Here is a 12,221-nt window from a genome sequence, read left to right on the forward strand (position 1 = left end):
TCCCTGAAGTATTAAGGAAGAAAAAAATTCATTGGCCACCATCCTTCTGTCCTACTGGATTGAATTACCAATAGATGACACTCTGACGCCTTTACTGGAGTCCCAAATTCTGTCAGATACGGTCCCTTCTTTTGAAGATGGGCTCATTCTGGAAAGTGACCAGCGGTTAGAACTCCTTGTGTCAGTGAATCACTTCTATGTTCATGGACTCCTTGCTCAGCTTTTTATAATGCGGTACTCATGTGGAATGAAAATACAAACGCCCTCACCTGTGCATACGTCCAGACACAGCTGTGCCCACGCAGGTTCAGTGGAATCATTTCCTCTCAGAGTCTGCAGTTTGGGAGTTCAATAAGGAAGCACATTATCCAGTAATAAAATGATAGAACAATCCTGAAACTTTTTTTTTTTAGTGCATTTTAAAGGATCTTTTTTCGTGCTACAGTTTGAAACAGATAAGCCACCCCTCCCCAACTCAGATGGAAGGGGGGAGAGGAAGAGAAATAAATGACTGTTTCTATAGTTTTATGGGGAAGAAAATTCCCAAACATGCCTAAAAAAATGAGAGGAAGTACCAGTCAAAATTAGATTCCCAGTCCCCCGCCTCTCCTAAACCACCCCTCCTGCCCCAGGTTTTTGGTGGGACCCATTAATCTGTATTTTTAATAAGACCCAGGTGAGGGGCCTGGGTGGCTCCACTGGTTGGGTCACTGCCTTTGGCTTGGGTCATGATCCTGGAGATGTGGGAATGAGTCCCGCATTGGCCTCCCTGCTCAGCGGGGATGCGGCTTCTCCCTCTGATGCTTCTTGTTCTCATGCTCGCTCGCTCTCTCTCACATTCTTTCTCTCTCTCTCAAATAAGTTAATAAAATTTAAAAAAAAAAATAAGACCGAGGTGACTCTTACCAGCAGACACCTCTGGGAAATAATAAAGTAAAGTATTAGATAAGCCCAATGGCTCCCAAGACCTTGTTTCAGAGACAGGAATGAAAGAAATGCTGTTTTTTCTTTAGCCTAGGAAAATTTCTAATGTAGACATCAAAGACTTAGTGCCTCCGTTTTTCCCCCGCCGTCCGAAATCTGCCTTGGCAGAAAAAATTCTCAACGCAAATTACTGCCTTCAGGTTAGAAAGGTTTTTCCCTGTTCCACAAACAGACTTTCAACCTTAGCTTTAGGGCTAAATAATTTTATTTTGATTACTCTTTTCCCTGCTCTAAAAACTTGAATAATTCTTGACTTCAAAAGCAGACTGAACTCACGAGGCGATGTGGGAGCATGGGTCTGTCTCTCTCCAGAACACTCACCTTCGGCTGTGTCATGTGTTCGTGTCCGTTTATGCGTACGTGCGTTTCGGTAGCATTATTCAGACTAAAGACAACAGGTGGAATTTGAATTTTTGGGAATACCAGATCACTAAAATGCAGACTGAAGTACCAGCTTTCTGACGGAGACCCTCGTGGCTTGTTTATTAGTGAAAACCCCAAAACTAACTAGTGGGTTACTTTGTGTCGAGTGCATGCCTTCTTAAGGTCAGACGGGGGACACTGAAGGTGCTCGTTTGGTAACCTGTTCATAAAAGGCAAGAGAGTGGTGAATTTGTTAACAGTTGAAGTAAGACGGGGAGTATGGCAGAAGCAGCTCAGTGTGGTACCACCGGATTGGTAAAAAGCTTTGTATTTTTTTTTAAGGTAGGGGACATGTGTATTAAAGTAATAACCCAAGTTTAACAATCAGGCTAGACTTTCTTATTTTCTCCAGCCCAGGTTTGTTTTCCTTTATGTCAATGGAGGAATCGTTCCTCCCCACATGGTACATCTGGTTCCCATTCAGTTTTTCTTTATCCAGATGGTTCTCATTTATGCCCCTACATCTTGAGTTCTGAGATGGCAGAGACAGGTTGACATTGGCCAAGCAGGTCTGTTACGTGTGTGGTTTTGGTGGCGTTTAAGGCTCATCTTTGGAAATCCTTAGCCCTGTGCAAATGTTTGATATTCTGTTTTCAAAGACAGAAGCGGAATCACAGTTGACCTTCTCGACATAGCATCAGGGGTGGGTGATGTTTTTCCTTTGCACAAATTAAAATGCTACTGCGTCCTTTTGCCTTTCACATAGTGAGGTGAAGCTGACAGTGGCCTCCTTCCTGTCCGATCGGATTGTGGACGAGATCCTAGATGCGCTGTCACGCTGCCATCACAAACTGGTGAGTGCTGTGCCCATGCGGAGTGGGACTTCCGGCTGGGGTCTGCTGTGACGCCGGACAGCCTCCGGGTTGGGGAGGCAGCTTCTTTCCCACATCTTACTCCTCTGCAGCTTTCTGGGCCATGATCCTACTTTTCCTCTCTGACATTGCTTCCAGACGATTCTAGAACATGTTAGAATCTCTCCAGAGGGAATGGAAGGGCAAGGAAAAGTGATGGTATTGAGAAATTTTGTCGTGCGTTTATAACGCAGATCAAAGTTTTGCTAAGAAATATTACTGAGGCTGAGATCTAAAATTAAGATATTTTAGGTCATTTAACTTTTGTATGCATATTTTGTTGCTCTCCAACTCACATCGGAGAATGGACTATTCCTGAAAACATGGGGTGAGGGGAAGGAGATATGTGGAGTCCAAAGAAAGGCCAGGGTCAAGTGGACACATTCTAGGGATTGGTGGCTGCGTGCCCAGCCAGGCCTCTTGGATATAACTGAGGTAAAGAAAGAAATTTCTTTTGTCTAGAGACTGGTTTTATCAAGGTAGAAGACTTCCAGTATCACTGCATATATAAAATATATCAGAAATGTCATGTGTTTTCAACTTCAGGAAGTCCCCTGAGGCACCAATGGAGGTTTCATTACTCCTTCTGTCTTATGTCGCAAACATTTTAACAGTGCAATGTGGGTACGGATCTCTCAAGCAAGTCTTGACATTTTCCCCGGAGAAAGATTTCAAGTTAACTGTGCAGGCTGGAGATGGCCGGGGTTTATGGCATTGAGTTGTTGGTGACGCCAGCAAACCCCACAATGAGAAAAACGCAACCACTTCTTCTCCGTGAGGCAGACAACATGACTATTTCAGAAAAATACGTAGGCCGTCCTCTAAAACCGAAAAGGTAGGACAGGCGTCTCCTGCCTGGGAGGAGTTAGAGCTGGCCGACTCACCACCGGGCACCCGTCCCCAACAAGGTCAGGTCAGCAACGAAAAGGAAACACGGAGAAGTTTCTAGAGCAGTCGGAGATGGCCACAAACGCAAACACATGTTATTTCTCCAAAGTTTCATGTTTATTGTATTTTACCAATATGTCGGTGTATGGCAAACTGGAGATATTAAAAACTGGTTCATTGTCCCAGAGGTTTTCAGAAGCACTAGTTTCTCGTTTACGGCACAGGAAAGAGCGGTGTTAGCTCCCAAGTCAGACTTTTCCTTTTTTTAAATAAGCAGAAACAAAATCAGTGGGGCATCCTTTATGGGAACTTGCTCAATAACCCACAGCTTCAGGGTTCCCTCAGAATTCCCCCTTGATATTGAATCAACATGTCTGCCCACGAGCGTCACACTGGACGGCCGAATTGTTCACTTTTTTTTTGCATTTGTCTTTCTTTGAAGAATTGACTCAGAAAGTATACTTTTTTTAAAAAATTTTTTTAACAATTTAAGAAAGAATTGTGTGGGTGCACTTATGTATTGAACTTTAATATTCTGATTTGGATTGTAAGAGGAGAGGTTAACTGCTGTGCGAGAGGATAGTATCTAAAAAATGAAGTTTTGTTTTCAAAGACATTCCAATGACGTTAATATATTCCCCAGTTTAAGTGTAGAAGCGTAGCCAGAGGTTCACAGTATTGTCAACTGGTTCTCGTCGTTTCCGAAGAATTAAATCAAAGCTCCTGGTGATGAATCAGCCCGCCACTCGAGTTTATTAATTGTCAGCCCCGTTTATTCTACCTCTTATCGTTAATGTTTTTAGGTTTACCTAAAGCCTAACAGTGGGAATTAATAAATCCTATCACATACAATATTCACTACCTGAAAACAATGAAAGCTGGCCACAATTGCAATTTTGTTAGCGATTTCCTTCCTTTCAGCCCTTTAAAAACAGGAAAGGTTGGAATCATTTTATTTCCCCTAATTAGATACTTCTAATGCACTAGATGGAGGAAGAAGTTATTTCGGAGGAACTGTGAAATAAAATTGATAAAAAAGTACACTCCTTATTTTCTTCTAGACCAAGTGTTCTTGTCATTTACTAAAGGAGGTTTTTTAATTTCTGGCCTAAGACAATCTACCCTCCAAAGGTGCGAAGAGGTAAGTCATTTTAGGGTGAATGCATCAAGCGTTGTCATTGGCCGCGGGCAGGTAGGGTCCCTCGCCGCGCCGCCTTGTGGAAGGGTCTCCCAGAGCTCGGCTAACACGCTCTTTCTTCCCTTGCCTCTGGTGCTGGCTCTCCTCCACTCGCCCAGGCCGACCATTTCAGCAGACGCGGCAAGACCCTCCCTCAGCCAGAGACCTTAGAGCTCGAGCTGGCCGAGGAGAAGCCGGCAAAGCGCTCGGTGGTTACGGAGGAGGAGCTCACGGAGATGGAGCGTTTGGAAGATCTGGATACTTGTATGGTAAGACGCGTCCTCTGGTGACGCCATCACCCCATCGCCACTGGGCTTTGCTACTGTTTTTTGTTGTTCTTTTTTAAAGCTCTCACCATTACAAACCAGACCCAAACAGAACTCCCCGCCAGAGAGCCTTCTTTCAGAAACGTGTTGCTTACAGAGACAGTTAATGAAGCTGAAGCATCAGGTCCCCGCTAAAGGCTTGTACCTTATTTTGGATTTATAAGTTCGTAAAACTTCACTTTATTTTATTTCATCTTATTCTATTCTGTATTCCAGTGTAATTAACATACAGCGTAATATTAGTTTCGGGTGTACAATACAGTGATTCACCACTTCCCTACATTACCCAGTGCTCAGAACGACAGGCGTCTTCCTTCATCCCTGTCCCCATGTCCCCTGTCCCCCACCCCCCTCCACCCCCAGTGACCATCAGTGTGTTCTCTAGAGTGAAGAAAATCGGTTGGTTGGCCTTAGTTTGTCTTCCTTGGTTTGTCTCTCTCTTTTTCCTTTGCTCGTTTTTTGGGGTTTTTTTTTGTTGTTTCTTAAAAAGTACCCCCATACCCCCTTCCCATCGAAAAGTTCTGGAAGTTTCAGTGAGCATAAAACCTGGATCTGTGCCTGTGGCTGCAGTGGGAAAAAAATTCCTAAGTTCATTAGGAGAAATGGATTATTTAACTTCTGAAGGTCATTTGTAACAAAATATTTTCAATTAACCCATTAAAAAGGTGGGGAGGACTTTCCCCACACACACAAAATATGTAGGATGACAGTTTCTGTCTTGGTCCTATCGTTTTTCTCCCCTCTGGTGCTTTTTTCTGTTTTTAATTTACCCAGTTTTGGGGTATCGCCTTAAATTTGCATTTCTGGTTAGTTCCCTTGGCTTCCTGTGCTTTAGAGGATGGAATGTACATCAAGGGCTCACCCAGCAGTAGGCCTTGATTCCTAAGTCACTTTCTGGATTTCACGTTGCGTATCCATCTGGCCATGTACCTGGAGTGTTCAGCGTGTTGATATGTTTGGTTTTTTTTTTTTCTCTGAGGATAATATTACTTAAGTTCCTGTTTCATTATTTTAGAATTTATATTACTAGTATAGTTACTTCTTACTTTATCATAAGAACAGATGTATGTGCCTCTCAATATTTTTATGTTTCACTAAAATAATTCATGTTTTTAGGAATTCCTCATAACCTGAGAGAGTGCCACTGAGGTGGTATCTCGGCTACTTTTTTGCCCAAATGTTTCTACATCAGCTAATAATTCTAATAATTTTTAGATTCAGCCATTGTCAGGAATGATACTTATTTTCAACTTTCAAAACCAAGGACTTGATGTGCCTGCTATTATTTTTCTAGTCCAGAAGAAAAGATCATGCTTTGAGTAGTTCCGTATTTATAAGCCATTGTTATCTGTTAAAGTCTGTGAATAAAATAATTGAGAACCCTCCAGATGAAACCCTATCATATATATACAAGGAAGCTTACAAAGAAAGCCAAAATACAGGGGCGCCTGGGTGGCTCAGTGGGTTAAAGCCTCTGCCTTTGGCTCAGGTCTTGATCCCAGGGTCTTGGGATCGAGCCCCGCATTGGGCTCTCTGCTCAGCAGGGAGCCTGCTTCCCTTCCTCTCTCTCTGCCTACCTGTGATCTCTTTCTGTCAAATAAATAAATAAAATCTTTAAAAAAAAAAAAAAAGAAAGAAAGCCAAAAATACATTCCTAGATTTCAAAGACCATTCTAGTATAGCAAAAAGATGACAAATAATTTGCTATGTAACTCTGTAAACTTATAAGTGTATTTGGTCTATAGCTGGGAATTCTCAAGTTTTTTACTAACTTGTCTAGTATATTATAAAATGTAGCTTTAGCATTTTTTTTTTTTTACCTTGTTTGCATCTTGAGGCAATAGAAGTTAATATAGGGTGACTATTCCTGGAAGGTCTTAGGCTATCCCTAAAAGAAAATAAGTATGTTGTAGAAAATAAATATGAATTAAAAATTCAAAATTAACTCTGTATGTCACATTTCCTGCCAGAATTATTCAGAGCTGGGAAGGAATAAAGAAAACATGAGCTAGTAAGATGTATTTTGTTGCATTTGTGTAAGTTGTGTGGTTTAGGATGAGAGTGTGTTGGCTAAGAAAGACTGACTTAGCTACTGTAAGGATGGTGTTTCATTGTGTCAACTTTGTTTTTGTTTGATTTTCTTTGGTTTTGTCATGTGAAAGAAAAAGGTGGTTGTTCTTAAGGTGGGTGGGGTGAGAGGAGCAGAATAATTTCTTTAAATTTATTTATTTATTTATTTATTTATTTATTAAAGATTTTATTTGTTTGACAGACAGAGATCACAAGTAGGCAGAGAGGCAGGCAGAGAGAGAGGAGGAAGCAGGCTCCCCGCTGAGCAGAGAGCCCGATGCGGGGCTCGATCCCAGGACCCTGAGATCATGACCTGAGCGGAAGGCAGAGGCTCAACCCACTGAGCCACCCAGGCGCCCCTAAATTTATTTTTTATTAAGATGCAATCAACATATAACACTCTTAAGTTTTATTTTTAATTTTTATTTTCTTAAAGATTTCTTTATTAGGGAGAGAGTACACATGAGCGGGGGAAGGGGCAGAGAGAAAGAGAATCTTAAGCAGGCTCCCCGCCCAGTGCGGATCACGGGGCTCGATCCCAGGAACCTGAGACAAAATGCAGAGTCCGACACTTAACCGACTGAGCCACCCAGGCTCCCCTTTTCTTATTTGTTTTTAAAGTAAACTCTACACCCAATGTGGGTCTCAAACTCACAACCTCTGAGATCAGGAGTTTCAGGCTCTATTGATGGAGCCTGCCAGACATCCCAACATTGTTTTACTTTGAGGTGTATGACATAATGATTTGATATATGTATAATTGTAAAAGGATGACCACAGTAAGTTAACATCTGTACACATAGTTACAGATTTTTTTGTTCCTTTTATGATCTCCTCTTGGCAACTCTCCAATAGGCAGTAGGGTACTAACTCTACCTACAGGGGCATACATTATATCCCTCGGACTTGTTTATCAGACAGCTAGAAGTCTGTACCTTTTTTTAAAATGCAGATGCATTTGGCTTATATTTTAAAATGGAGGACCAGAGGGCAAAACCACGCTTCAGGAATGCCCAGCCCGGAGTGGCTTCCATTTTGTAAGAATGTTCCTGTCGCCGTGACACAGAGGAAGCAGGACTAGACCAAGGTCTCTCAGAGCCATGCTCTGATGGTGGCCCAAGTTAGAAGGGCGGTCCTTTCCTGGCCCCGACTGCCACTCCTGACATGAGCACCTGTTGCATCATGGGACGGAGCAGGACGGAAGGCGTTGAGGGGGGTGACCTGAGAAACGCAGGACGGAGCTCTCTACAGAAACCCAAATACATGGGCAGAATTTTTAAGTCATGAAAATTGCTTTGGTCTGTTCCAGTGAATGCTTTAATCATTGTTTGAATGAGGCTAATGACTTGTGAAGTAGCGGAAAGCCGAGCTGAGTTTGCTGTCAGTTTAATGAGCAGAAACATCCGTGCGTCCACAGTGTGTGTGTGAGTGTGTTTGGGCTGTAAGGATGTTCTCAATACCCTCCGCCCGCCGTCATCCTCAGCCACCCGCAGACAGCACATTACGCACCTCGACAGCTCCCCTGAGGGCAGGGCTCCGTCGCCTAAAGAAAATCAATTTTCTGGGCTCTGGGCTTCTTACCCTACGCCAGTGGCACAAATTCAGAGTGAATTTGAAAGGGAGAGAGGATTCGTCTCACCCTTTAAAACTACCCACCCTGCCGCCACCTTTCGTGATCAGAGTGGCAAATCATTTGTGTTTCTCATTGACGTCTGTCACCAGATTTGTGCTGTGGTCCTCACGTGGGGCCATTTTAAAAGGGTTTGAAGAACAGCTTTCCAAGGCAGAGACATTGAATTTGTTTTGGTTTTCTAAATGAGCCTGTGCCTATTCCTTGGCAACATTTCTGGCTTAAGTGATCCAGGAAGATAGGACACAAGGTTAACTGCTGTATGGAAGATTCCCAGAAGGCCAAGTGCATCCGTGCCTGCAGACAAGCTTTCCCATGTGGAATCGTGAAGCCCCGCTGGGGAGGACTTGTGCCCCACACACAGCAGAGCCCTGGCAAGCGTGGGGATGTAATTTTGCTCTTCCCTGAAATGTTGGTTGATAGCCCAGAGCCTGTGACACTTTCCCTAGGGCATTCCAAAGTAACTTGGACTCCTCCAACCTTCTCCTTAGAGATTCTACTTATAGACTCAAGATCCTGGCATTTTTTTTGCCTGTGATGTTCATGACATCTGCTAAATCTATTTTTGAACATTTCTTTAACAAACTTAGTAGGCAATCTGGGCGGCTCTTTTTTTCCCTACCCCTAGATAATCTTATCATCATGTTTCTTCCATGTCTCCCTGGTCCAAAAGTCAATCCCATTTCGGTCCTTATGTCTCTGTAAGGAACCACACTGTAATCACACTAAGGAAGGTTTAGCACCATAAATGAGGGGTAGAAATTTATATTGGTTGAGTTCAGTGGTTGCCTTTTTGGAAACGGAAACAACCTATATGACTGATTTCTTAAACTTACTGTCTAAGTGAGGGCTGAAGTTAGGGTGACTGATGAGTGGTTTGACGCCCGAGACCTTCTCATCAGCCTTAATTTCATAATTGTTGAAGGAAAAGGCAGTTTCCTTTAAATAAAAAGGCAGAGTTACAAAACTGTCTTCAGTCAAATAATTATCTCTTTTTCTTTTAGCTAGAAAGAAACAAAGAAGTTATCTAGTTGAAGTGATGGCTGTCATGGTGGGGGGGTGGGCAGAAAGAACAAGAACTATTAGAATAAGCTGCAGACTTTTTCCAGCCTGTGTCCACTCTCCTAGCCCCAGAGATTGATGTCAGTTCACTCCAGACAGAAAATCAGATGACTTCAGAAGTCCTCTTGTTCGTTTATTTAACACTTGGGTGTAGTCCCCGTAATGTGCTAAGCACCGTTCTTAGCTCTGTATAAAGAGGAACCAATTCAGTCCTTTCAACCACCTAGAGTGATAGATCTCAATAATTTCTTGTGTCTAACAAATGGGGAAACTGGGGCATAGAAAAGCTAAGTAACTTGTTCAAGTGACCTTGAACAAAGGCAAGCAGTTCGGTACTGTAGTCTATGTGTTCAGCCAGTATATAGCTGTCCCATATGGTGGATTTCTTACTTCCATAATTAAAGCTTCAGTTAGATTTAATTAGTCTTGCATTGCTTTGTGTAACCTGTCTGCTTACTAATTTCAGACGAAATTGCTATGTAACCAGGAACACAAGTGAAGGACGTGTGCCCAATAACCCTAATGTAAGCCTGCAGGTTTGACACATGACTGGAAACCGCTGTGTCAAAAATCTGACACACTCAGTTGTTCAAAATGAATCTACCCACTTCGGCTTTACCTGGACCATTCCTTGCCTTTCCATGTGTTATTCTGTTGCCGATACTGATTAATTAACTTGCTCAATGCTTATCTCAGGACCCATGCCTTCTGTGTCACGCTGAGACGCGTATTTCCTTTGCTGCTTGACTGTCCGCAGACCATCTGTTCTTTCCCTGCGAGCAGGTGCTCTTAGGAGATCAGTATTCCCAGCTGTCTCTTTCAACTTCACTTTGTCATTGGCCTTTGGAGTATCAGGGCATGCGGTTCACATTCTACTGATGAGTTACTTCTCAGTATTTAATTGATCGCTATATATAGTTTATCACCTTTAAAAAAAATCCCAGAAGCTCAGGGTTTAGGATCATGTGCCAAGTGGGTGAAGAGCCAGGGTCTGCTTTGTAGCATAACTAGCTCACTAATTGTATGTAATACTTTCAATTATTTTAATGAGTGTCATTCCCATTTGAAATCAAAAGATATTCATGCAGAGAAGCCGTTCATCTACTTACTGCTGTTTCCCAGGAAAAGAATTTTGGAAGGCTTGAATTATTATCAAGTACATCTTATGAATCCTTATTTCAATGACAAAATAACAATTATTTTCCCTTAACAAATTCAGCATTGAATTTTAATATATAATTTTTAAGCTTTTTTAAAAGATTTTATTTATTTGAGAAAGAGAGCACAAGAAACATGGGGTTTCAAAGCAACCTATGAAAACCTCTTGATTTCCAAATATTAATTTTCACAACTATAGTACAGTCTGTATAGTGCAGCTAGAATGGGTGTTGTATGTTCCTTGAAGTTTCTAGTGATTTCTATGGCAGTCCTTTGTGGAAATGCCAATGGCACCCACAAGTCTCCAGAAAGGTCACCATTCCCTGACAACTGATAGTTACCTTAATCTTTTAATTTTTGACTGACACCAGTACTATTTGCAGAGGCCTTATTCCAGGGAGCTCCCTAGAGATCTGCCCCCAAAACCTTTTTTAGAAAGCCTAATACACAACAGTGACCACCCTCAGGAGCCCCCAAGGGACAAAGGAAACCCCATGGGAAATCCCTATGACATCCCATTTCTACAGTCATCCCTGTTCGTTTTCCTGGCCTGTGATGGAACGGCTGGCTGCACTTCTCCCAGTATGAACCAAACTCCTGAGGAGGAACACGGGGAGGACTTACTAAATCCCTCCCCCCATAAAATGACTTAGAACATGCACTAGTTGTGGGGTCAGGGCATTCCAAAACCAGCATCCAAGTCCGTTATCTGACTTGCAGAGGATGTGATGATTCTTCTGAGCTCAATTCTGACATGTAATGATAATTATAAAAGATAATTTTGGTTTCTCTCGTGAGTTAAATTACGCGAATGACCCTAATAGCCTATGCGTTGATGAAACAAATGAACAAAAACATTCCATTGTTTAGGGGTGTGTGTGTGTGTGTGTGTGTGTGTGTGTGTGTGTGTGTTGAGGACTCAGAGTATACTTATATTTCCCTTAAACTGTACGTGTTTGTTTGTTTTTTTAATAAAGTCCTAACTTAAGTCCCTTACAAGCAATCACAGATTTAGTACTCCTGGGGATAGTGCAACAGAACCAATATTCGGTGATTTCTCTAAAATCAGTCCCACTTTGCAACCCTTAGAAAACTTATGTTTGCAGAGTACACACATTTGTTTCAACAACCTCTCTCTTCTGTCAGAAAGCTCCAGATTATCACTGCTTGCCAGTGGAAACCAAAGACCAAATGTCCTCTTTAATTTCTGAATTAAATATTCAAATCGTAGAAAACAGTACCTTTAGATAGCAAGTGTGTGTGTGTGTCGTCTGTTCGTCTCACGAAGAGGGTGAGCCGTCCTTCAAGGCGGCTACCCAGGAACAGGGGAGAGAAAAAAAGCTGAAACAAAATGGCTGCTGGCCGGGGCACCCAGGGAGGAGGCAGGAGTATTTCTCGTTGAAGTCTCAGGTAGTTTTGAGCTATCGAAGACTTCCTGAACTAAAAATACAGGCTGGCAGGCCCTTTCTCCATTCAGTAAATGCTTATTGTTCATCCATCGTGAACGACATTCTCAGCTTCTTGCTGGAAATGGAAGGTGAGGGAACCAGTATATCCCCACCAAGTTTGCCATGCTGAAGGGCAGACATGGCACAGCTCATTCTGGACATCACAGAACTGGCATCGGTGTAAAGCCCACACACGTATTTGCT

The 12,221-nt window shown here is 42.5% G+C and overlaps 1 protein-coding gene across 6 annotated transcripts in view; it reads left to right on the forward strand.

The window, feature by feature from the left end:
- Positions 1–12,221, forward strand: part of CARMIL1 (capping protein regulator and myosin 1 linker 1) — a 315,620-nt gene that overhangs the window by 254,541 nt on the left and 48,858 nt on the right. For all 6 annotated transcript variants that reach the window (XM_047732884.1, XM_047732885.1, XM_047732890.1 and 3 more), the window contains 2 exons: positions 2,114–2,201; positions 4,443–4,592. In XM_047732884.1, coding sequence (XP_047588840.1) covers positions 2,114–2,201; positions 4,443–4,592 — 238 coding nt within the window. The remainder of the gene's footprint in view (positions 1–2,113; positions 2,202–4,442; positions 4,593–12,221) is intronic.

This window comes from Lutra lutra, chromosome 6, assembly GCF_902655055.1.
Source record: "Lutra lutra chromosome 6, mLutLut1.2, whole genome shotgun sequence".
Classification (NCBI taxonomy): Eukaryota; Metazoa; Chordata; class Mammalia; order Carnivora; family Mustelidae; genus Lutra; species Lutra lutra.